This window comes from Prinia subflava, chromosome 2 (assembly GCF_021018805.1).
Source record: "Prinia subflava isolate CZ2003 ecotype Zambia chromosome 2, Cam_Psub_1.2, whole genome shotgun sequence".
NCBI lineage: Eukaryota > Metazoa > Chordata > Aves > Passeriformes > Cisticolidae > Prinia > Prinia subflava.
This window is the reverse complement of record NC_086248.1, coordinates 61,763,537-61,790,382: the sequence shown is the minus strand read 5'-3', so window position 1 is coordinate 61,790,382 and position 26,846 is coordinate 61,763,537. Positions and strand designations below refer to the sequence as shown.

Below are 26,846 nucleotides of genomic sequence, written 5' to 3'. Positions count from 1 at the left end.
CCAATCATTAATAAAAGAGGATCAGAATTTTATGTATTTTTCTAGGTGGGATATTTCAGCCATAGAACCTTGCATATAACCATCAGAGTTGGACTGAAAGGGCAAATACTGTCCTTCAAACATCAATTTAAAAACATGCTGATCCCACATGAACATGTCTTTCTAAGTGTGCTTTTCACTGGCAGTCAAGAAATCAAGTTTGGTTAGAACAGAAATTTGTTAAAAGGAAATTGTTTCATTCACATGCTCAATTACATTCTAAAAATGGACATCATTTTCTGCTGTACTGGTTCATTTGGTCCAGCCAGTGGCCCTTAACCAAGAGGGCAAGAGGGCTTGAGTGTTGGATCATATGCACCCATTATAAAACCACAAAAAAAAAATAATAAAACCAATTTTGTAACAAATTACAGTGAAACAAATGTCAATGATGCTACATGTCCTGTAGCAGTAGAAGAAACTTGGGTAATTCAAATTCTCAAAGCAAACTTTTCACTTGGCATTTATAAATTAGACTCTTATTCTAAAATCAATGTTGGAAGTAAAAGCAGCAGGGATTGTAATGTTAGAATAAGTAACTGAAACATCAGGCAGCTCTTTCAGGGTACTTGCTTGCTGGTACACAGAAAGGAAATGACAGGCACCTTCTCTTTGCTGTGCTCGTGACCCACAGTTGGCTTGAGATGTCTACAGAATCAGGGGAAATGCGGATAGGGAAAAGAATGAGAGCATACAAAAGCCAAAAAGCAGACAACACATGCGGCATCATCCAGAAATATGAGGAAACATGAGCAAGGACTTGGAGTTCTGAAGCTTTCAACCAAGAGAAATACAGTATGTGCAGTTATAATACTTAAATATTCACTCCTTTTTATCTCTTCTGAAAACAGAGAAGAATGAAGAAGAGGAACAGGAAGCCAAAAGAGAAATAAAACGTAGACTCAGTAGAAAGGTGATGATGTGCTTTTTTTGTATTGTGTATTTTTATACATAGAATTATGTTTCATAAGAATCTAAAAATCAGTGTATAGACATTGCTGCAAGTGTCCATCAGTCATTTTCCCAGATTAGAAATCTGCTTAAAAAGCAGTACAAGCCAAGTCCATGTTGGGGGACGCCTCACACTGTCCAGTTCCCCACACCTGGAGCAGCATACCAAGTCAGGCCATATTGGTGTTTCTAAGCAGGGGACATAAGTGACACATTTCCTCTGTAGCATGGCCACCCCGTCACTTACAATCAAGAGCAGCCACACCTGTAGATCCACTCTTCCCTAGAGCAGTGAAAAGAGCAGCAGAACAATGTGATCCCTACAAAATCCCTCCAGTGCTCTTCTAACCACATCAGTGGTCTTAGCTTCTGCAGATGGGATCATGCTCATTGTCCCTGGAAATGACGCAGTTACAGATCTGTTCTGGGAGAAGATGGGAGGAGTTTTCAAAGTATCCCTGGTCCGCCCATCTCTGCAAAAATACAGTTCCTTTAATATGATCATCATTAGTTAACGAAAGTGAGTATTGTTAAAGGTGACTGAAACAATTAGCCATCATAGTGACCCCTAGTTGGTCAAAACCAGGGTTTTTTGTTTAGGTGGGTACTTCCAAATCTCACGTATTTTTGGTATTGCAGTTTAAACACAATATAACTGTTAATTCAAATGGCCTAGTGGGGTAGTGATAGTTGCAAAGTCACAATTAATATTCCAGGGATAACTGTCATGATTCTCTGTGACCTGCCCGACAAAAGACTATTTTTATAATTGAAGAAATCAGGTTAGGCTGCCTCCCCATTCCTGCGCAGCACTCCCAGGATGGTGCCTTTTTTTAGACACCTGAAAGTGACCCTATTTAGAAATACCATTAAAGTTCTCTTGAGATTACATCATACCCTCCCCTTTTATTTTATTTCATCTTATTAAGCATACTATTTTCTGCCTCCCGCTCTACAGCTCAGTCTGAGGCCTACAGTGGCTGAACTTCAAGCGAGAAGAATCCTTCGATTTAATGAGTACGTGGAGGTCACGGAATCTCCGGATTACGACCGTCGTGCTGACAAGCCTTGGGCCAGGTTAACTCCTGCAGACAAGGCAAGGGACAAATGTAGAATTTAAGAAAATGCTTTCATCTGTCACTTTTGAGGAGCTTTCCTCTGGTTTACATTCTCTTGATGCCAGCATCACAAATGACATCTGCTGGTGATAGCAAGATTGTCATGGTACTACTGTGCATCTGCTGCTGGCAGCTAACAAAACCCACTCAGGTGCCTATTAAGAGCATATTTTACCTCCATTATGACAGTTTAGGGCAGAATTTCTAATTTTTTTTTTGAATTTTTAAATCCTTGCTAAGACAGATAAATGTTTACCAAAGGTGGCCCTGACCTGTGGGAATTCAGGCAGGGGTTTGCAGGCAGAATTCTGCGTCACTGCTACCAAGAGTTGCTTTTGCCACTCAGTTGAGTGAAAAATGGTACAAGCTGCTCCATCCTCCTCAAGGTTCTTGGCCATAACCATGAGTGCAGGAACTGACCACGTGCCTGCAGCACACCTTCTTGGGAAGTTTGCCCCTAACATCCTACAGTTAATATAGCTCTGCTGCCTGACTTCAGAGGATGAGACAAATGATCCTGTGATTCTCATTTAAAAAAAATAGCGGTCAAAGATTACCACAAAGTACTCTTCTATTTCCCTCCTATACTACTCAATGAAAGGAGAGCTGTAAGATTCAGGTAGCCAAAAGTGCTCTTAAAGCACTGGGTCTGAACCAAGACCTGTGGACTTTATGCAACTCCTGTGAGACGTGTTTGACATGAAAAGTGGTATGTGCAAGAACCCACTCTCTTTTAGCTACGGGTAGTGAAGCACTGATTTTATTTCAGCTTGTATTTTAATATTAATATTTAAAAATTGCCAGCTCATCTAACACTCATATCAGGTCAAAGTGAAGTAGTTAAAAATGTAGTCAGAAGTGCTTGTAGATGTTGGTTATGGGAGATGCTGACCACTGTCTAGTCCCCCCATAGTCTGTGGGAGGTTAGAGGACCCAGCACCTCCACTTTGACAGAGGTCCAGCCAGGGTAAACTGCACTAGGAAAAACAGTGGATTCCTACCCACTTCAGGGTAGCAGGTTTTAGTCTCAATTCATTTTGTAATTAACAGGTGCCCAAGACTGATTCTGTGAGCCCCAAGTTTGTTGGTCTTAGCAGAAAGGCAGACTTGGGGTTGCCTGGAAACTCCCTTGTCCTTTTTCTTCCCAAAGAAATCATTCTTCTAATTCCAGTGGGTGCAGAAAATTGTGTTGCAACTATATTACAGAGCTGGAGCTCTGCTGTCTTTCTTGCTGATTTGGTGCTCAGGAGTCACTCTTTACTAGCAGCCTCATGTAATCATGTTGTTGTGGCTAAACAAGACCACCCCTGCTTAAAACAAAATTTCTCATTTATAAGATTGCAGCCTGTTGATGCTATAGTTTTATCATGCTGCTTGTCTGTTCTGCGCTGAAAGGCATGCACACCATATGACATTTCTTTAGGGATTAATGGAATGATACTGTCTTTATTTAAAGTGGTGAAAGAAAAGAATGAGTAAGAATAAACTGTCATTTCCTTTAACAGTGAAGGTAGGAAGTTGTGTAGCATAGAAATAAAATCCCTTGTAGTATATATTAGAATATTTCAGAAATTGTATTTATTACTTGATGAAGTAAATTGCTTATCAATCTCTTAACATAAGCAGCAAGGCATTTACGAACTGTACTGAATTTCTGCTGTTCTTCAGTATCTGCCAACTGAAAACCCAAGCCTGAAATGTCCAAATAATTCATGCCATTTTACATAAAACTAATCAAACCAGGTCACTAATTCCACTCAAAAAAAAAAAAAAAAAAAAAAAAAGATGCTGTTCATCTTGCATTCCTGAAGTTCTGTCTCCAGAGGGGAGATACAAGGGCCCTGCTGTGTGCACAATGCCAGTGCAGGCAGAGTGATTCACCAGCTCCTCAGGGCTGTGCCTGGAGATAGAATCCCCTCTTGTCTGCCTACTCAGCAAGTGATTGTCAGGGTAATCCAACCCCTTGCCCATTTTTGTCAGTAAAAGTTCTCGGTTCAGCGTGGGCTTTGTTCACTCATTGCAGTTGATTTGGTGTTTCTTGGTTTACTTTTGGTGCTTGATGCTTTGCGTTTCTTTGTAGTGGATGAGTGCTTTGAACACCTGTAGTTGAAAAGTCATTCATGTTGATGATCAGAAATGTGAGAGAGCTGTGGATTACACTAAGGGAGAATGGAAAAAGGGAACTGTAAGGCACCTGCAAGAGTAGGGCCATGTTTCCTTCAGACTATTTATTTTCCTGAAAATTCATATTTCTTATGCTTGCATATATCATTATTGTTTATTAGGCAGCAATACGGAAAGAACTGAATGAATTTAAAAGCACAGAAATGGAAGTACATGAGGAAAGCCGGCAATTTACCAGGTGGGTGAATCCCTCTTCTTGTGTAATTGTGACAAATTAGTACGACAGCAACCCTCTGCTTTTCTGCAACTTCTCTGCAGCTGTATCACAATTTGTGTGGATTCCTATCATGAGTCCCCTTGAATCCCATGACTGATGCTGTGGGAATACCCTGTATTGCTGATGCCATCTCTAGCTGATACAGCAATGTAGGTAACTGCAATGGACGGGTCACTGTGTAGAAAAATATTGTTTGGGGAATCTAAAAAATAATCCTTTGAAAGAACCTGTCAGTTCTTATAGTTGAAGTTAGTAATCCTCAAGCACACAAAATAACAGGGATTTCCTTCTCTGGCAGTGCTCCCTTGCTCATTAAAGTATACATTTGTGTAGATACATCTCCTAAGTGAAAACCAGGTTATGTTTTGAACTTCAGAAAAGCTCACCAGTGTCATGGCAAGCTTTCTAAGGGTCACTTAGGCTCCTGACAGCAGTTTCTGGGAACAAGGGAACAAGGGAAGATAGTTTCCATTTTTGCCACTTCTAATGCATTAATGTGGATTTGTTTTGTTCCCTGTTTTGGATAACACCAAGATGTTTTCTGAAGCATTATTATTTTAAGGAGGCCGGAAGTGTCCACATTTTTTTAGCAGGCTTTCAAATTTGGCAGAATTATTCCTAGGGAGAGAGAGACACTGTGTGTAATATCCATGGCATGTGTTCATTTTTCTTGGAAGTTATAAAGGCTGCAAATTGCCACCAGCAATCAAAACTTGATGTTAGGGTTGGCCAACATTGTGTACATAGTATTAACGTCTTTGCTTCTGCAGAAAATTAAGTCAAATAAAAACAATTGTCTAAGACTAGGTCCCTTCTGTTTCTTGCTACTGCTTCAGGATCTGAGCTAGTGAGTGTGAATCACCTAAAGAATGCATCACAAGGAAAATTCATAATGGGTGATGGATGTTTCATGTATCTGCTACTTCAGTGCTTGATTTCACAACTTCAGTGATTTCTTTCTCATCAAAACACAGAGTTTTTAAAAATAATACATTTAAGTCACTTCTGTGTAGATACAACATAAGCAAATTAATTTTAAAAAATTCAAATCAGTTTCACAGATAGCAGACCTAACCCAGAAGATGAACTGGGATGCAGGGTTTTAATTGAGTGTTGCATTCTGACCATTAGAAAATGTTCTTTTCAAACATGGAGATGTAGCTTTTCATTTGGCTTCTGATGTCGTTTTTTCTTTTCGTAGCAGGTAGTATATCCTTTTCAGAATGTATAAAAATGCTACTTTAAAAAATAAAAGCATCCCAAGGGAGGGAACAAATATAGCAAGTACAGAAACCAACCCCCTACTTACACTGTTGTGTTTCTTGAGCTGCATTGCAATATTGAAGCCTAAGTACAGACAGGCATGATTCATACAAAAAGAATTGGATATGTTTTTCATGAGCTTTGAGAACAGTTGAGACCGATTACAAGTGGATTCTTGAAAGCTCAACCAGGGATCTAGTGGAATGACAAACCAGTAAGAAAGTTAATTATTTTTTTCAAGGAGGGCCTTTGAAAATAGAGTAAAAAACAGGCACAGCCAAATTGTGATAAATATAGGCAATGATTCTATAGGTCCTGCAAGAATTTCAGCCTGAGGGAAATCAGTTTTTTTCTATTCCTTATCCATGCTCTTTTGTTTCACTGATCATGTTGTGGAGTTACTACACAGAAGTCAGAAGAGTAACACCAGAAAAACCTAATTAAGAGCAGAATAACATGCAGATGTTTTAAGTCATTTGCAATTTTGAAAATAACAAGAGATCCCATTTTCTCTGGGATGTCTCATTAAAATTACGTACTTTCCACTATGTAATATTGGATTGATACAACAAAAGTGATTTAAGGAAACCATAACCAGAAGTCTCTAGCCAAAGAATTCATTTCTCCTACTTTACTTATTTTCAACAAGATCGCTGAGATAATGCGGACCAAAAGGCACTTGCATTGGCACCTGTTTAGCAAAGGCTGTTCTGTGATAGACTGAGACAACAAGGAAGCTGCTTACTAAACAAAAATAGTTTATAGTGTATGGTTTCCTATATTATTGCAGATTAAATACAGATGATTTAATGTTATAATCAGTACTTACCATATATTTGAAATGTTAAAATTTTATAATAAACTTGAAAAAGAAAGAACAATGGGTTTCACTGTTCATCATTTACTGCAATGACTGTCAATTGACTGGTTTTATATTTCTAGTCATTTAGACTGATTCTTTGTTATTTAATAACAAAATCCAAGAAATTTAGTTTCTAAAAATAGAGAAATCAATACAAGTTCGGGAGGAGCATATTAGCAGGTGTTCATGAAGTGTTTCTAATGAAAATGCTATATATAGTCCAGTATATTGTTTTTCTACAAAAAACACAAAACTCCTGTGACTTTTTAGCAATATCCTCTGTATCCTCATTTAGCAGATGAGCTGCATAAGTTGTGAATGTCAGGCTTTGTGCACACCCCCTTCATTTGAGAAATGCATCCTTGTATTGAATTGAATTAACTGACAGGGACGATGTGTGGAACTGTTAAGAGAAAATGTGTCAAACAAAAACCTAGGTAAATCTATTGTGTAGATGCATCATTATCTATACCTTTTTCAAGCTGCTGCATCTATTACTACTTCATGGACAGATAAATTTTTAAAGCCATTTAAACAGAGATTTATGTCTGGTGATAGATTGAGAACCTGATACTGGTGCCCTCCTTACCCTTTTGCTTGGATTCATTACATTTAACATGATTTAGAATTTCAGTTGCTGTAGGTTCCTAACTTATTATAGAAAGGGTTGGTGACACCTTTTGGAGCAACCCACTTCTCTAGCCATCATACAGGCAATCTGGAGTGATGCACATGCCCTACCTAAAAGCCTAAAAAAAGTGAGGTATATTTGGGCCTTCACGTACCTCAGTTCACTGCTGTTAATAAGAAGAAAGCATCTGAAGTGCCATAAAATATTTGTTGCTTACTTAAAAGAAAATACAAAATTTTTATTAACCTCATTTTGCACCAGGATTAAAACCCCAGAAATTTAAATTTTTTGGTTTAGCAAAGCTTTTCTGATAACATTTACTGACAGCATCTCCAAATAATGCATGCAGTTGTGGCTAAATCTGTATTGGCAAACAAAACAGACTGGAGACTGTTCTCTGGCCCTGAGGTCAGCAGGCTTGGCACAGCTTGAATCCCTGCAGTTAACCTCTTCCTCTCACCTCAGAAGAGGGTGATGGCCCCCCCTACCAGCCTGCCTGCTGTCCTGTGCTGACCCCAACCATGCCCGGGCAGTACCTGAAGAAAGCACTGGCTGACCCAACAAAACTATGGCAGGTTGATGTATGGACAGACAGCAACACACCGGTGCTTGAGCCACACCAAATCTCTGGTTTTCTAAGTAGAGAGAGATGGACAGTGGGAAACAACAGGTCTGACTCTAAACCTACACAGATCAGGAAAATCAGGAATAATTGGCCCACAGAAGGAAACAGCTATGAAAGCAGGATGAGGATCGGTGTCATTGTCAGTTGAAATGACATTATTCTAATTTATTAATTTATTATAATAATATCTAATTCTAATTCATAATTCTAAGTTTTTTAATTTATCTTTTCAGGTTTCATCGTCCATAACTGTTTGATCACATCCCATAATTCAAGTAACAATTTTCTTTGGGGAAATCATTGTGTCCTGAAGACCTGAAATTGCACTGGAACTTGATTATGAGTGTGTGCTACAGCTTACCCTGAGGCTAATGAAGAAAGTGGCCCTCATCTTTGTCAATGGACAAATGATTAGTCCAGGAGGAGAACACACAGGAAGCGTTTGTCCATGTCCAGACAGACCACAGTTCTGTGGACAGCCCACACGGACAAGCCAGTGGACTCCTTTGTCAGAGCTCCACAAGTCAGGAAGTGCTGAAGACAATCGCTGGAGAGCCTGCTGCCAGGATCTCATGGGGCTTCATGGGGTTGGGACTGAGGGTAACAAACAGGGAGGGGGGTGACAAAAGAACTGAGAGCTGGGAGAAAAGAGACTTTGTCAGTCCACAGAGAAAAGTGGAATGGATGGGACTGCTCAACAATGCACTTGGCCAGTGGGAAGAATTATTTTTTGAAAAAAACTGGGAGTGTAAGTAACTGTGCATGTAGGTTTTTTTAATGGCTGCAGCCTGTCTTAAAAAGATAGCAAGCCTAAGTCCTCATGACATCAGTACTTTAGGAAGAACTATCATTTTCTTTGGTGCCAGTAAATACAGTTGCCAGAAATTAGTCCTAGTGTAACTCAACTATCTTTTTTTAATTCCCAGTGCGCATGCTTCAGGAAAACACATGGAACATTCATACAGAACAAGTAATATATTTTTTGGTTTTTTAATGTTGACATACTCTGGATCCTCAGAAATACATAAACATAGATTTGAAGGACACTATGAATGCAATGAAATGCTTTGTGTTTAGAAATACACCCTGCTGTCTGTCGCTTGCCATTCAAACCAGAGGGATCATTATCTTTGTCATCCACGGCAGGCAGTGGTGACAACTTTGATATCATGCTAGTGTGAATCCAAAGTCAGAATTGAAATTAGGCACAGAAGTCTTCATCAATAGGCCCGAGCAGTGATTACTAATGTAACTTTTAACATTTAAGGACTCTTGCAGTGCTTTGAGGAAGAACTCCCAGATGAATCAGTATGTCTTTAGCTAGTGGTCCTTTAAAAGTGAAAGAAAAATCCTTGGAGTGTCTCCAGTCTGTTTTTGTTGAGTGTGAAGAATGCTTCTTAGATTCATAATTTTTTATACCATCTTGAAATTGTACATGTGAATGCAATACTATTAAAATTAAGTGGTATGGAGTGTGAAAGGCAGTACATGGTTTTTCTAAGTTGGCCCAGAGGCTTATTAAAAAGCCTGTGGCATTGTTTACACTAAGAAATTCTTTGTCTTATATTAGCACTTATTTATCCTTTGAATTAGTGTATACAGCATTGGGGAGGGTGGTCTGGAATTCACATATGCATACATTTAATGCAGTATTACAATATATTTGCTATTTATCCTTTCTAATGTGTGTACATATTACAATTTATTTTTGTCTTTTATGTGTCCTGTTCAGTTTTTAATTATGAAGTGTAAGTATTTCTTTTTCTGGCAATAAAATGTCTGTGTAGATGTGATTTTTACCTCAGAACCTGTGATAGATTCTTGTGCAATGTGTTTAGTTTATAAAATTGAAAGTTGTTGTTAGAGATGTCAGCCTAAAGGCAGGAAGGCACTTTGGTGGCTAAAATTAGATATCCGTCTTTAGAGCTATTTACAACAAGACCAGCTTTGCATAAATGAGGTGGATTATTTTAATGAAGAGCGCTTCTAGTAACAGGAGAGTGCTTTCCAGCAGCTGTCACTCTCCATCACTCTATGATTTTTAGAGATATTGGCAAAGCTTTTTTAAAAAAGGTAAGACTTAAATGACTGTTAGGATCCATTACACTTTGGTAAAAATCTACTGATGTATAAACCACAAAATATCAATAACTGAATTTAAAAAGCCATCTACATGCTTGTAGCGAAGAAAAGAAAGCAGCACCTTCCTTTTTTAATGGAATCAATAAGAGCCATTAGGATTCCATTTGCAGAAAATAAGCTTCTGGAAAGCCCATCATTTTATAAATACAGAAACACACTTCGACATCAAGGAAGCAGTGAAAATGTATTCTTTGGCACTAAATCATACAGGAATTAGCAGGGAATTAGAGCTAAGATTAGTCAGCAATTCTGGTAGAATGCTAATTTTTATTTTTAGAATTTGAAGAGTAAACTTAAAAGTTACACTAGAATAGTTCTGCTTGAACATTTTTTTGCTGATGTTGATGTTGCAAAATTTAGGAATGTGTGTCCAAAGTCATATAAAGGTCTGCTATGTTGGCTTTGAAGTATAAAACACAGTATTCACTTCAAAGGAAAAGAGAGGAGCAATTAAATAGATCTCAGTATTGCCTTAATCACGTTGAAACATTTGAAAGCAGCCAAGATGCTGAAAGACGGCTGTTGCACAGGCAGAATAACTCAGACAAAGGTAAGCTCAGACTGTAAATATTTTATGTAAGACAGTAGTTCCACCACCATGCCAAGGTACACACAGCTTACACAAGCAAACCAAAACTTGTTAAAGTCTTACGATGAAGTGAAAAAATTGGCTTTGCAAGAGGACAGTTCTCTATACTAGGCCTGGACCATAGATAGAAAGTCATGTGCCAACTTTTTTGTTTTAAGAGTAATAACACAAAAGATGAGGATACAACTTCTGGCTCAGACTTCTTCAAGCTGAAGGAAGTTATGTCATAAGAAATGAGATGCATAGGTGAGGTATCACTTAGGCTTTCCCTATCCTTCTTCTGGGGTTGGAGGGGGTTTTGTAAAGTATTCCTTCTAAGCCATTGCGAGATGCAGGACACTAGCCTTGGTAGAGATGCTGAGTTAATTTTTAATTTCTTACTATTTTGATAATAATCAGATGCATTGTTTGGCCCACAGTTCAGCGAACTGATTAAGCACATTTATGGAACTGGACAAAAAGAATTGCCTTTATTGGAACTTTTGTAAAATCTTGTGTAGTATACTTGCAGGATTAGAACTACAAACTATCCGTAGTGTATTGTATCCAAACGGAGACACAGAATTGTATATACTATTTTTATATTCTAAATATCATCTGGCAGAAAAACAGCAGCTGTAACATGTTGTCCATGCAATAAAAAATAATGAGAATTTGATAATGTCACTATGTGCAGTGAAGCAAGTTTGCTTTGAGAAGCCTGAAGTCAATTTCTGCTGCCTCTCCTCTGTATTGATAATTTCAAATGTTTTCCAGTTGCATCAACAACCCATTGGAAATATTACACCATATACTTGTTACGGTGCCGCATGCCTGCTAGAAGGGAAAAATTGGAGTAAGTCCTGAGAAATTCATGAGTGAGTAATCCTAGAGTTAAAAATATGTTAAACAGGCAAAGAAAAATTAACACTTCTCATGCAAAGTAGAGTACAGTCCAGCTGGCTAAGAGGGATCAGTATGATAATTTTTATCAAGTTGGACAAATCATTTAAATGTCATACACAATATATGACAACCCTTACACACATGATACCTATGTTCCACAGAGTCAGGTATGTCTACATCCACAGAAAGAGAAAATGAGCAGCTTGAACTAGTGGTTTCTGAAATGATCTCATATATAATAGTTATCAGTGTAATCACACACCACAGCAGGTTGCTGTGGGTGCAAATAAAATGGATTCTCAATCAAATCCCAATTTCTTCTTCACATAAAAAATTGAAATGGTTCTAGAGTGTCTCATCTCTCTCTTCTTTCAGGTAATACATATTAGTCTTTATAACTGAAATACAGTCTATCTAATTTTTTTTTTTAATTGTGCTATGTACGTTAACGAGTACCAAAAAAAAATTTAAACTAAATGCTAATGATTATTTAAGCTAAATACCATTTCAACTGATGATTTGAAACATGGTAGGACCAGACACGACATCTCTTCAAAATCATTGTAAGTATTCACGGCCATTTGTAGTTCTACAAGACTGCATTTATTTTTTGCGTTTATCATTTACCTACAGTTGTGCATGTCCCTTGCTGTGGTGGACTTTACCAGCCTCTGATGTGGCAGTAAATATGGTGGGCAGGACAGCCTCACCATCTGCTTTGGCCACCCTGAGCACTTCTTAGAGAAGCACCACAACCTCAGTGTTGACATGGAAAAACCACATCAAGATGAGCAGCCACTTTTTAACTTGAAAGCCAAATGAAAGCTGTGAAACGAAGGGATGAAGTATCCCTGATATTATAGAAATAAGCCCCTCCTTCCAGGTGGAATTAGTGCTGTGTGAGCACTGCTGACACCCTAAGCAGAGACCAGAATATTGGCCCATGTCTTAATGTCTGTTAATGCAAAGCAAACTAAAAGCCTACATTGCGTGAGACTGGGTACACATGAACCACGCGTTTAACACTTTCACGTCCTCTGGTTTTAGTGATCTTCAGGAATGAAGACTGTGCCATTGCTGAAAAACTGAAAACATTCTCAGGGCTAAAAAAAAAAGGTATGGATAAACTTGCCTCCTGCCTTTAGGATCTTCCACATTTAGTTCCATTATTGTTGCTAGCTGTATTTTTATTATACCAAGATCAGTGCTATGCTCACTGATGGGACATGGATTCCGATGAAAAAAGAAAAAAATATATTCTGAAAGATTTTATAAGGTTGATACAAAAATATTTTGAAGGTCAAATTAAAAAAATAAAAGTCCTCAGAATAGCTTAAAACTTTTATTTAAAAGAAATATGAAAAAAAGTCTCACCAAAACTTACAAAACTGTATCTATAGAGAGAAAGGAAGAAATGAAGTGAAATTAACACATATTTGTTGTAATGTTCAAGCAGGTTTCTATTTATTAAATTTCATAATTAATAAGGTCTTGTTTCAATTTGTGTTCCCATTTCGTTTCAAGATTTTAATGGAAATAAAACTCATATGAACTAAATACAATATTTCACCAATATTTTCTAGAAGCTGCATATTGCATTGGATAGAAACAAAGAAAGCAATGATATTATCAGTATCTTCTTCAAGCATAAATTCTTTATATTAAAAAAACCCTTGCAATACTATGTCAAATTTAACAATATTTGAACATTGTTATGATATAGTAAAATGTTAAAACATTGCTAAATATATCTTCTCTTCCTTTCACTACTTTGTGTGGTGGTATATTGATTTGTAAACTTGTATAAATTTTGGAATTAAATACTGTGTTTTGGATTATTATTATTTTAGCTGGTGTGATTTGAAACAAAAATACCAATGGCTTGTTTGAATGGGCATCCAACTGTATCAGCAGTGGGGGAAGAGTGTGGAGATGGCACATCCTTAATTGCCTGCAACTGTTTAAATAGCTTTGAAGTGTTGAGGGGGGGTGGGGAGAAGGGTTTCCTTAAAAAAAAATAAATAAAATTCCATTCACAACCAAACTGTAAATCTGGGAGAGACACAAGAAGACTGCAGAGCATAGACCCTGTTGTACACACAGGAGCTGATAAAGCTGATAAGTTTGTGTCCCTTCCCGGCATTCTGTGGCACAGTAGCTCAAAGTGGTAAATCATGGCAAAGTTTGTGTGCTGTGCTTTGGACCCAGCTGTACCATAAACACTGGGAGATCATGTATTCCTCTGGCAGAGCTGCTGTACACCAGCACAGGTTAAACAGTACGAATCATGGCACACCTGTCTCTTCCAGGCAAGTCCGCACGGGCACTGCGGAGCGATGACTCCAGTAAGGAGGGCTCGATCACACACCCACACCAGTGCGGGTTGGCAAGCTCCAGTGGGGTGTCCCAAGGGTCCAGGGCAGCCAGAAGATTCTTACTTGCTGCATAGACTCTAAGGCAGCCACAATCTCCTGGAATGGAATTTTCACATTAATTCATCGGAATTAAAATTTTGCGTACAGAGTGTCATACACACTGGGCCGGTTCTTAGACTTCACTGTTTCTATTAATTTGATGAAAAATAGTGAAAAATTATTCTTTAAGTAACTTCCTTTGATTTCATTAAATGTTCCCATTTACAAGTCAAATAAGGCAAACAAAATTGAAGCCTTGGTTCCCCACTGCCCATCATGCTAAATAGTTACTGGTAACTACAAAAAATGTATCAGAAGCATTATCAGCTGAGAATTGCTGTCCCTTTAAAATGAACTTTCCACATGTTTCATTGCTTTCAAAAGGTGGAAGGCTGTGGAGAATCCACACTGATAACTTTTCAACTTACACAGGGTGGATTTTATGTAACAATTATAAAATGAATGCATCTACATGGCTCACTGTGATTGAATACGGTAACTCTAAAGAAGTGGCAGATCTGATACTGCATTTTACCCAGGTGTGTGATATCTGAATGCAAGTACTGCAATTGTTACAAATTAATAATAGCTGCTTCTTGAGGTTTTATCTATAATGTAGTATATACACACACACATATGCACACAAATATAGTCCTGTATCATCACCTGAAAAACATACAGAATGTATTGGGGGGTTTACACAGTACATATGTTATACTTGTTTTCTGGTGTTTTTATTAAACAAGGAACTGAAAGTGCTGCCTAGTTGTACAGGACTGTAGGATACTCTGCTCTGCACAGTTCCAAGTGCCTTAGAAAATTGTTTAGCTCTTCGAATTACAGATATATATGAATGGATATAAACAAACCAAAAATTTTAAAAATCACATCAATAAAATTGCTCATAAAATCTTTACTGAAAATATTTTGTTCTTGAATCTCTAGCACGTACATGCTCACACACAGTAGAGTTAAATTCAGAGAGCCTCCAGAGGCCAAATTAAACTCCCTCCTCATGGAAATGACATGAAAAAAGGTTCCTGAAACCTTCCTTTGAATTCTGGCTGTTCTTCAAACGCATCTGGTAAATTCCCTGTGTGTGGTGTATTCGTGGAGAGGTGTGTTCAAAGAGGTGATACTCAGTTTAAAAATACAAAGTGAGGGTTGTAGCTCAATGGTTTGGAGACCTAATCTATGCTCCCAATTTCCCCTTTCTTCATCAGCAAGAAGTGTGTTTTACCAGTTCCATTGACAGCAGATTTGCAGTGGAAATACACCCTCCGAAACTGATCGGCACAGCTGAGGGTTCAGCCCAGTCAGGAGGGCATCTGCCAATCTTTCAACTTTCAAAGTGATTGACAACAACCTTTGTTTTTAATTACTTTGAAATAATTTCTTCTTTGCAAGAACTAAGACAACAAATGAGCATAAAATTCCTCACACAGAAGGCAAGTTGATGATTATCTTAAGGATATGCTTCCAGCATATTATCTTTAAAGTGGCTGCCTTGACAGTGGGGCTGTTTCTATACTGACCATTTTTCTTCTGCAAGCACAAAAGAAGTGGTTAGTGACCTGAGCACTTAACCCCTCAGTCTCTGTAGATGCTCTTTGCTGAGTTCTGTTAGCAGTCTCTGCAAAGAGCCCAGTGAGAGAGTGCAGTGGGATGGATGGCCTTGTAAGGCTTGGACAAAATGAGAAGCTTAAGCAGAGTCTCCAAGACAATCTCTCATACACAGTTCACATACATGTAATACTAAATATTGACCTTTGATATAAATCAGGAGATGACTCCCTCAGGTGTCAACAAAGGAGGCAATATGGTGCCCATTGTTGCTAATCCTCGATTCAAACTCATCCCCAGATGTATTACTGTTAGTATACATTAGCAATCTTCTGTGATATGGGAAGGAATCTGTTTTAATCTCTGTGTGAACATATAATACATATCCTTCCCTCTAAATACTTAGAATCTAACCAGGAAATTCAGGGGATGGATGTAAATTAAGGAAAGACAGAAAACACTGAGACTTAACTGAATAGGTAAACTTATCTTACATTTAGGAAATAGCTTACTAACAACAGAGCTGAGAGCAAAGTTAATTTTTACCACATCCAAACTGATACAGTGCTCCTTGACCAGATTTGGGGCACGTGGAATGACAGTACTGCCACCACCAGATATGGAGGTCACCAGGTTTAGGGGATTGTGAAGTGTAATCCTGTCACCAAGTCTATGCATATGCACTTCTGTGGATGCCAGAGAGACATGTCAGGAACTTGGAAGCAACAAGGAGCAATCTAATCTACATCATTACCCCACAAATAAATGGTAAGTACTGTGTTTTCAACAGCTGAGTGATTCTGCTCTTAATTACCTTGTGAAAATCCAGCTCTGCTATTCCAGCTGTCGCTGGGCTGGCAGTGCACACACACTGTAGGGAGGGAGTTGTTGCTACTGGGCACAGTCACGAAAAATCCCCCCGCAGCCTGCGGTGCCGGAGGGGTCACTGCTGATCCCATTGTGCCGGGGGGTGTGTGCCACACCCGCACATCCCCGACAGCAACAAGACACCGGACACCCTTCGCAAGAAAGAGGAAGGTCCGGCCTTTGCACCGATACACGCAGAGATAATCCGAATCCTCCGAGTACAGGAGTTATTTCAGCTGATGGAGTGGATCACATTAGATTGGGCACTTCTGTAAGAGTGGTGTGATGAAACTTGGTAAAGATTCAAGACTTCAGAAAACAGCCAGCAGAGTGAAAATCTGGGTTCTTTTGGAGCTTTAGTGACACCTACTGAAAACCAATGAAATCCACCCAAATATGACTAAAATTAATACTTTAAGGTACATCCATGCATACATATTTAGCTGCATCCATAATGTGGATATCCACACATAATGTGGATAACTTTTTGAATTTTCAGGGAAAACATCATCTTAGCTGTTACTGTTCTATTTGCCTGTAAGCACATGGAAAAAAACCTGCTCCCCTCTGTGTTTCGCACTTTCTCTTGAGAGGTAACAAAGCCAGTTTTAAAATATCAAGCATACTTCTCTTTTCCTTAGCAAGGAGCCTGTACGTGCTTGTGTTTGTGCACAGCCCTGCCACATGGTGTAGGTAAAATTTGTACAAAATACAATGTCATACTGCAGAATAGTTCAGGTTGGAAAGGACCACCTGAAAGGACCACCATCTGGTCCCCCCTCCCTGCTCAAGCAGGGCTATCCTAATGCACATGACATTCGATTGTGTCCAGCTGGTTCTTGAGTGTTTCCAGGAAGGGAGAGTCCACGGCCTCTCTGGACAATCTATTCCACTGCGTGATCACCCGCACAGTAAAGAGATTCATCCCTATATTCAAGTAGAACTTCTCGTGCATCATTTTGTCTGTTGCTTCTTGTCCTATTACTGGGCAACATCAAGCAGAGCCTGGATCCAAACTCTAGACTCCCTCCCTTCAGGTACTCATAGACATTGAGGAGGTCTCCCCTTAGTCGCCTGTCCTCTGAACAGGCCCAGTTCCCCCAGCCATTCCTCGTCAGAAATACGAACTCAAACATGGCAAAGCATTGTTGATACCAACACGCGTTATTTACTCCCACTCCTTCAGAGACAGCCCCCTCAGCGAGCCCCGCCCGCCCCCCAGCGAGCCCCGCCCGCCCCACAGCGAGCCCCGCCCGCCCCCTCAGCGAGCCCCGCCCCCTCAGCGAGCCCCGCCCATTCCCTCAGCGAGCTCCGCCCCCGCCGGCCCGGCCCGGCTGCTGCGCATGCGCGCTGCCTCTTGGCCGCCTGCGCCGCTTTCTGCCATTGGGGGCGCTGGCGGCCCGAACCATTCCTCTCTGTTTTGAGGGGAGAACAGGGAAAATGTGTCTGCGACGAGCATCCTGCTTGGGTCCACTGAGCCTCCCTTTTATCAAAATACTATTTCAGTCTGCGAAAAAGCTCGTTGGTTTTTGTTGTTTGTTTGTTTCTTTTTTAACTGGAAAACAAAAACTTACAAACCGGGCCGGACTGGCCGCTTCTCTCCTTCCCCCGGTGGGTCACTGGTCTATCCCAAGATGGAGGGCACAGCTCGGAGCCACTGAGGCCTGTCCCGCGTGGGAGCGAGCGGGGATCGGGACAGCGGGAGCGGCCGGGGGTCAGCGCCATGGTGAGTGTGCCGTGTGCTGTGCTCGGAATTGCCCGGGGGACAGCGCCATGGTGAGTGTGCCGTGTGCTGTGCTCGGAATTACCCGGGGGACAGCGCCATGGTGAGTGTGCCGTGTGCTGTGCTCGGAATTGCCCGGGGAACAGGGCAGGTTAGAGCAGTAGAGTCGCCCCCAGGTTGCCTATATCGGCTGTAACGTGTTTTGTTAGGTAGGTAAAGCCGGAAACTTTGCTGGAGGTGTTTTTCCAGGTCAGATGTGGTAACTCGTAGGAAAGGCTTTCGGCCAGTTGAGAATTCTTAGTGGGTCTGTTGATCCAGAACCCTTAAGCAGTTCGATGTTAGAGCTGTGCCTTGGTGGCGGTGCTGCGGATGGTCCGCATGACCGGTGTTGAATTGCTGCTGTAGGAACAGCTAAAGAACTCTCACAGAGCAAGATGTGTCTAGATGAATTTCCTTATGTCAGTTTCCCGTGTTTCTTGGATGAAGTGTGTTGCGGAATTCCTTTCTAGGGCTGTATGTTAAACTGTATGTACTATTATCAGATGTTTAGTGTTCGATGTATTTCCATTTTGCAGCCGAATAAGTTGCTTTTGTTGTTAGAACATACAAAATGTCCACTGTGCATGTGGGGAGATGAGTTAAGCTGCCACTGGTCTCCTTGTGCTTTGTCTACAAACATATATAAATAAATATATATATATATATTAAGACATTGCCTTAAAACGAATACAGCAGCACACTACAGAGAAAAGGTTCTCTTTTGATGCATTCAGTATTTCATTTTTTGTTAACAGTTAACCAAATTTCCTTTTACAGCCTCACAAGAAGAAAAAGCCCTTCATAGAGAAGAAGAAAGCAGTAACATTTCACTTAGTGCACCGAAGTCAGAGGGATCCTCTTGCTGCTGATGATACTGCACCTCAGAGAGTTCTGCTGCCCACACAGAAAGTAAATACTCACTTTTAACTCTGAGGTTCATTCAGATAAGAAACATCATGGAGAAGAAAAGTTGGTATGCAAAAATACAATTCAGAAACATAGTCTGAGAGAAGGTAGTTTTTAGTTCAGCTTATTAAAAGAAAAAGAGATGTTGTAGGGAATTTCGTAGTTGACAGTTACTGCCCGATGGTTGAAGGATGATTTAATTGGCATCAGAGGTGTAAATGTATTTAAAAACAACAACAACAAAACTTGCCTGACTCAGTGTGATAAAACAGGCATTGTTGGTTATATTGCTGATGGAAAGGTCCTGCTCAAACAGCACCCAGACATGGAAGCAGCTGATTACAACATTCTAATTAGCTGTGAATTAGAGTAAGGAGTGGAGAGAGGACTAGAAGGACTTCAGCATTCAGACACTCTTCAGTTAGATGTGTTGCTTTTCATTTTGCTAGTAAGCTTTAAATGGACTTGAGTAACTAAATGTATTCCTTTTGATTATTTTCTTCTCCCCCTGTTTCCTAGGGGCATGAGGAGCGAAGAAGGGAGGAGCAGCGCAAGTATGGTGTCTTCTTTGATGATGACTATGACTATCTGCAGCACCTCAAAGAAGCCTCTGGTCCCTCTGAGCTTGTCCCATCTGTGCGTGGACAGCAGAGCAGAATTGTCATCACAAGTGAGGGGCACATAGAAGATGAAATCCAGAGAATTTCAGTAAGTAGTATCTTTACTAATGGTAATGCTGTTCTTTGGAGCATTAACATCCTTTAGACACATTAGTTGTGTGTGTATATGTGTATGTGCATATATATATATATGGATTCTTTTGACCCACAACCAGAGTTTCCTACAAGTAAACCCAGAAGCTGACAAGCCAGAGTTTACTGATGAACATTATTTTGCTAGCATAGTGTTAAAACACTTCAGGTACCCACAACAAACTTTTCTCTAGAGAGTTGGCTTGCAAAGGTGTTCGAATGAGTTGTGTGTTTTTCTGGGGTGAGCATTTGTTTTTAAGGTTTTTTTAGAACTTTTGGATGCTCTGGGAGTTACGAATATGCCAGGTTGTATCATCAGCACACCATGTTTTTAAAGGGGAATGTAATGGAAACCAGACAGAATAAAAACAAACTTTTCAATTGCAGGCATGACTTGTAGAAGTTCGTGATGCTGGATCACACTGGAATGGAAAAGCAGTAAATGCTTTGAAGCAATGAAGCTTTTTGAATGACTGCCATTGCCAGTCACTTATAGCTGAGGATGTTTGAATTAACCAAATACTGTATTTTAGCCAAAACTAATAATGTTAGTCAGAAGTACCTTTCAGGTACAGCTTGGTGATGCTACCTAAAGTTTAAAGTTAGGGTAGATATGCATATTGTGAAGCTTTTAACAAGCCTTTCAGTAAAGGGCTGATTTCAGATGTGTGTTAGTGTTCTCCAAAACAAACAAACAAACAAACAAAATCTCAAATTTCAGTGTGCCTGCTGTACAACCATTCTCTAAAAATCTTCAGAGATGCAAAAAATACTGTCTGTGTACCTGGAGGACATTGACTTGAGAATTGATGCTGCCAGCACTTTATGTAACTATCATTGTATAACTCTGAAAATTTGCCATGGATGACAAAGGGCTTCTTATAACATTTAAGTGGCACTCACAGAGTTTCTTTTGGTCACAGGAGTGTCTGCATTATTTTGTTAATGTGAGCTCAAATATGAAACTGATAACAAATACATTGTGGTTGTATTTTTCTGTTCCTTTTTCTAAGGCTCCATCCATTAAGTTGCCTTCCTCGGTATTTGCCACAGAGTTTGAAGAGGATGTGGGCTTGTTAAATAAAGCTGCTCCTGTTTCAGGTATTTTTCACCTTTCTGTGATGTGAGTTGTCATCTAGGAAGTAGATGGTAATTAAGGCTTCTGTTGTGGTGTTGTATTTTTTTTAGCTTAGAACAGGCCAGTAGTAGACATAAGGAATGATCTGTGAGAGACCCATGTTTCAATTTTAGACTTCTGTGATTCACTAGTAAGAGTTCTGCTTTGCTTGGAGTGGCTGAATCCATGAGTTCTTACTATTGTGTAGCAAATACAAACGAACAACAGGGGAAGACTGTAGATAATACTATTAATTTATTATTCTGTCTGTTTGAATCTGAGTCTGAAACTAGATTTTCACTCAATTTCTTTTCAAATGCTGAGTAGTGTTTACATTCCTTCATTAGTGTTACTTCAGTGTTACAGGCTGTGAGTAGGTTTTATTATATGTCCATGTTTACACTGCACATTGACTCCACAGCTGTCTCCATATTTCATAACAGTAAGGAATTGTAGCAGTTCTCTCTGTCCTGACAGAAGGATGCTAAAGAGAATTCTGTTAATTGCAGTGGAGAAACACTTTCTAACCTTTTGTAACAGAATTTTAGGATTGGAGCTAATGCTGGTATTTGATCATGTGATGCTTTAACCTGGGTGTTTTTTCTTTTACAATATTCTATATTAAAATATATTTATGGAAGCTTAAGGCCTCTGGGAAATGTTTTTTTCTGAGCAATAAAAATTGGCAAGAGATTGGTGACATGCCCTGGCTTTATCAAATCTACAAATATTCTTGAGGAATTTTATGATTCTTTGGTTTAAGCTTTCCTTACTTAAAATAACAGTCCAGCTGTATTGTTTTTTATCCAGGAAAGTAGCTTTGTAATGTCAGAGACATGTAAATATTTACATTTTGTTTTTTCAACTTTCTAGGACCACGGCTCGATTTTGACCCAGATATTGTTGCAGCTCTTGATGATGATTTTGACTTTGACAATCCAGAAAATATCCTGGAAGATGATTTTGTTCTACAAGCAAATAAGCCACAGAAGCGGTAGATAGAGCTTTGTTGAAATATTTGTCCTATGTAAATAGGAGAAATGCTGTTTGCTGTTGCATGTGGTGGTGTAGGAAGCCACAATGGTTTCAGATTTCAAATGGAATACTTCGGTGTGTTCAAAGAAGTATTACCTTGTGTTATTTGGATGGTAGCTTGCAAAGTCAAATTTCTTATGTTATCCAAGGGTGAGTTTCATTTGTTACTTTGAGTTCATGGATTATATGCAGTGTTTGGAATAATAGTGTTCCTGAACTGTGTAAAACATTGTCATCTATTACATGTAAAATACATCAGTCATAGTATTGATGAAGGCTGATGGGGGTTTCTGAAACCTTTGTAAATGCTTCGTGTCACACCCCACTGCATTTTACCTTCATAGGTTTTGGTAGTATTTTTTCTCGTAATTTCATGAACAATAAGAAATTTTGCTTGTTTTAATAGTCGAGAATGCAGCTGACATTTTTCTGCTTTGACTTATATAGCTGAATATAAAAATAACTTCAGTCTCAGTGCACAGATGCATGATCCAGCCAGCAATGCTTTCAGCTCTCAGACAGAAGTCTCACTCAAGATTTAAACTTGTTGTTGCCAAATTGTTTCAGATAACCCAGCATAGTCCGAGCTATGTAAAGGTCCATGTATTATTCTAAAACTGTTTTGTACTTCTGTTCAGGGGACCAGATGCTGAGGATGAAGATGAATGGGAAGATATGGAAGATGATAGTGATGAAAAGGAGAGCTGCAGTACTGATAATGATTATGGTTCAGAAGGTCCTTTGTCAGATGATGAGGTTAATGGACGGACAAAAGAATTCCTTTTTATGCAGGAAGAAACCAGGAGTCGTTTCACTGAGTATTCTATGACATCTTCAGTAATAAGACGGAATGAGCAGTTAACCCTGTTGGATGACAGATTTGAGAAGGTGAGGCAGCTCAAGAGTGTAACTGAAGGGTGTTAAAGGCTTCTTTGTCTGTTGATTCATTTCATCAGGCAACATGCTGCATACCTGTGCAGATTTTACTGCTTTTAGCAGTCAGTGCATCAAGCCACTGCCCTTTGCATGTATTCTGCATTTAATACTGGGTACATTTAGAGGCTTATGTCACCTAGGTTGTGGTATTTATTGCTATTGAAAGGCCTAGCATTGATGGAGGTAAACAAAATTATCCCAATGACTGTATGAGCATTCATAATTAATGTTACAATTTTGTCTGAGTGGCTCAGTTCAACACAGCAAACCATTTACAGGTCCCTAGTAAAGTATACATTCATGAACTGATGACAGAGCGGTGGAAATAGGGTGTAACTTTTGTTCTGAGCGGTGACAGAATTCTTAAAGCATAGATTGAAATAACGCATCAGAATAAAAAACGTTTTCTAGAAGCTGATTTATATATTATTATAAGATTGTGAGTCCCATGCAGAAAGAATACTGACTGTAAGGAGGAAATCCTACTCCAGATGTGTTTGGCAGTTGTTCAGCAAATGGGAGGGGAGAGGAAAAAGAGGCAAACAAAAGGAAATGTGTGTCTCTTCTTTAAGCTATCAAGAAGTTGCATGACAAATGTGGTCTAATTACAGATATCCACTTCTTTATTTTAGTTTTATGAGCAGTTTGATGAAGATGAGATTGGAGCCTTAGATAACGTGGAGTTAGAGGGCTACATTAACACAGACAATGCTCGGTTGCAGGAAGTCCTGGATGATTACTACAAAGAGAAAGCAAAGAAGTGTGTATTCCCAGAAGTACTGCTTCACATAAGTAGTTCTGTAATCCTCTGTTTATACTGAAATTTGGGGGGTGTTGTTTCAAGTTCATGTACTCAAAGACTGCATCCCACAATATAAGCAGCTGCATATGAGTATTATCCATTTGTATGATAAAATGGAGTGGAGGATTTTTGTTGGTTTGAGTAGGTTATGCTCCTTTTGTATAATTTTGTTGAACTTAATGTAAGCAGAAATACTTCTTTTGTTGACTGTCTTTCTCCTAATGTATTTAGTTTGGGGATGCTGACTTACGGAAACTTCATTTTTTGTTGCAAATTTCACTGGAAATAGTTTTCTTGGGTCTGGGGCTTTGCTTAAGGGAGTCTGGGCTTACATAATTATACATTTTCAAGAAGAGATAAATCATTTTTTTTTTCTTCTCTGAACTTTTTCAAAGTTGTGTGAAGTTGGATGCTCTTGAACCTGATGAAGATTTGGACTCTCCTGCAAATGAAGAAAGTGAGGAAGAAAAGGAGGAAATAGTAACTGTAGTTATTGAGGAGCCAAAAGAAAAGTGGGATTGTGAATCCATTTTGAGTAAGTATTTTGGAGTTTGTTGATTTGTTCTTAGGATTTCGAAGTAAATAATAGGTGATTTCAGAACTTTCCTGAAAGTGCATCTGGTAATAAGGTTTATTCTCTGAGCACAACAGGAGGAATTTCCAAAACCTAAGTAGCAGTACAATTAATAATTTCTGTTTGCAAGCCTTTCTTGACTACTTTCTTTTTTCTTTGTGACTTAGGTACCTATTCAAACTTATACAATCACCCCACACTTATTAAGGAGCCATCAAAGGTAAAATTATCAAACTTACTCTGATGAATAACACAGGGAAAACTTGAGATAAATGTGTTTTCTCAATGAGTATCTGTTTAAAAGACAGGGAACAGAAATGAGGGTTGGGGAGGGCTTTGATATTATTTCTTCACTAAGGAAGAGTTTGGATATATTTTTTCTTATTAGAAGGAAAACTGAGTCAATTCAAAATTTCTGTAATAGCTAGGCAGAAATAGAGCAAGGAATTTCCTTTGTTGTTATCTGTGAGACACCTTTGAGTAATCTGTCTCACAGCCACATATTTGTTCAGGTTTATTTTCCTGTGGTCTGAAACAATTTATTCTAGTTCTTTGGTCTTCCATATGTTTCCCATCATTAGAGCATGGCTTGATATCCCCAAATTAGAAATGAAACCTTCTTCTTGCAAGCTTATAAAGGAATATTAAGTGACTACTTAAGTTCTTTATTTTTTCAGTAATATTTAAATAAAAGGAAAAAATTGTTTGTCTTGTTCTGGAAGGCCAGATTTTGTCACAGATGTTTTGATTTCTTGCTTTGGGATTAATGTGTGTTTTTGTGAGGGAGTTAAATATAGTATGAGGAGATGTAACATTTATTATTGTTAAATCTGGATCTGAAGTTTTTACATGATAAGGCAGTGCCATGTGCAATTCTTGGAGAGAAAGCTAGGAGCCACTAATTCATATGCACTCTCTATTTTAGCCCAAGCCAATAAAGATTTCTCAGAAGACTGGAATTCCCCTGCACGTCTTGCCTCAGAAAGGTCTCACTGCCAAGCAGGTGGAGCGCATGCAAATGATAAATGGCAGTGACCTGCCAAGAGCATCAACACAGCCTCGTTCCAAAGCTGAGAGCAAAGAGGATCGCAAAGCCAGGAAGCAGGCAATAAAAGAGGAGAGAAAGGTACCCCTCACTGCAAATAAAACCTTGCAAAGCATCTTGTGTTACCTGAATTCTGTCTTACGAACTCTGTTTAAAACTCACTTGTTGTGTCTGAAGGTGATGGGAAAAAGTTGCTGGTCTCAAAGAACTAATTATTGCTTCTTTAAAAAAAAATCTACTGGAAAGAAAGATAACATCATACTTTTTGTTACTGGTGTCCACTATCAAAAATTTCGTGTCTGTTTTTGTGGCCACTGCTGCTGATACACCTTCTGAGGGAACATCAGATTTCCTTACAATCTAGAGTAAAAAGGAAATAATTATGATGTCTCAGATCACACAAAGTGAAAAGTATCTGAAAGAAATTGGAAAATCCTAATTGGCCACAATGAAGTCCCAGCTGTCTTATTTAGGAACAGAAATTGCCAGCATATTACAAGCTTCAACTAACCAAAGATGTTTATCCTGTTGGTACACATATTAATTTGACTACTAATAATTAGTGCTATAAATAATATTATTTTCCAGATTGCTGTTGTTTTCATGATTTAGAAGAGTTAATTGGAATGGTTTGTTTGCCTGTTAATTCCTACTTCGTAAATTTCTCATTATTCCTATGTACAGGAACGCAGAATGGAGAAGAAAGCCAACAAGCTGGCCTTCAAACAGGAGAAAACAAGACAAGAGAAAGAGTTGCTCAATCTGAAACAAAACGTGCAAGGTCTGAAGCTGTCCTGATCAAACTGAGAAACTTACTGCGGAAACATCCCTAATTTTTCATTTGTATTGAGAAGGGAACTGCTAACACACACCTTTGCCAGTCCTGCTCAAAGGGGGTTGTTCAAATCTCACTGTAACAAGACCCAGTAACTTGTCATTTTTTCTGAAATGAAATTCTGTATAAAATAACGTATTGGTGGTGTCTATTCTGTCATGAGTGACATGGCAATTGCTGCCAAGTTTCATTACAGTAAAAATGTATTAAAATTATGAATATTTTTCTTACAAATTATCGCTGAACAGAGTTCTATATATATTTGTTGAATGTGTTCATAGCAGAATCCTAGAGATTTGAGCTGATTAGATTCTTCTATTAAATTATTTCAGTTTAAAAACAGTATTTTCATTTATGTCTTCTCTTTCTTATACTGATGAGTGAATATAGTTCTTGCTATGATGCAGTTTTGTTAGTCAAGGAGTTTACACCCACTCCTCCTTGGTACTTTTTTTTGGGGTATGTTATTTATTGTTTTGGTACTATTATGGAAGCTTTTTGTAAACAAAGGTGTCTGAAAAGCTGTTATTGGAAGAAGGCTTTTATAATATATTTTAATTAGTAAAGTAACAAGGGAATAAAGAAAAGGGAATAAAGAGGCATTTGAATCTGCAAGTCTTGAACACTGTTCAGAAAGCTGAAGTATCAATACATCTAGATTAAACCTCCATTTTCTAGAATTGTCTGTTAACAGAATCAATAGAAATAATCTGTAGGACCAGAAAAAGTTTC

The 26,846-nt window shown here is 38.8% G+C and overlaps 2 protein-coding genes across 7 annotated transcripts in view; both read left to right on the top strand.

Moving 5' to 3' along the window:
• Positions 1 to 9,683, top strand: part of PHACTR2 (phosphatase and actin regulator 2) — a 131,213-nt gene extending 121,530 nt beyond the window's left edge. For 4 of the 5 annotated variants that reach the window (XM_063390226.1, XM_063390227.1, XM_063390231.1 and 1 more), the window contains 4 exons: positions 891 to 952; positions 1,949 to 2,086; positions 4,394 to 4,470; positions 8,124 to 9,683. In XM_063390226.1, coding sequence (XP_063246296.1) covers positions 891 to 952; positions 1,949 to 2,086; positions 4,394 to 4,470; positions 8,124 to 8,139 — 293 coding nt within the window. In that variant the 3' untranslated portion in view covers positions 8,140 to 9,683. The other variant, XM_063390229.1, reaches the window with a different exon arrangement.
• Positions 9,684 to 17,920: 8,237 nt separating this feature from the next.
• Positions 17,921 to 26,456, top strand: LTV1 (LTV1 ribosome biogenesis factor). 2 transcript variants are annotated; one of them, XM_063390224.1, is made up of 11 exons: positions 17,921 to 18,076; positions 18,890 to 19,021; positions 19,538 to 19,726; positions 20,784 to 20,871; positions 21,761 to 21,881; positions 22,561 to 22,810; positions 23,491 to 23,618; positions 24,056 to 24,195; positions 24,402 to 24,454; positions 25,160 to 25,360; positions 25,964 to 26,456. In XM_063390224.1, the coding sequence occupies exons 1-11, from the start codon at positions 18,074 to 18,076 to the stop codon at positions 26,075 to 26,077; spliced, it is 1,419 nt and encodes a 472-aa protein (XP_063246294.1). In that variant the 5' UTR covers positions 17,921 to 18,073; the 3' UTR covers positions 26,078 to 26,456. The 2 variants fall into 2 exon arrangements, with proteins under 2 accessions (XP_063246294.1, XP_063246295.1); XM_063390225.1 differs by lacking the exon at positions 17,921 to 18,076 and adding an exon at positions 18,143 to 18,176.
• The last annotated feature ends 390 nt before the right edge of the window (positions 26,457 to 26,846 follow it).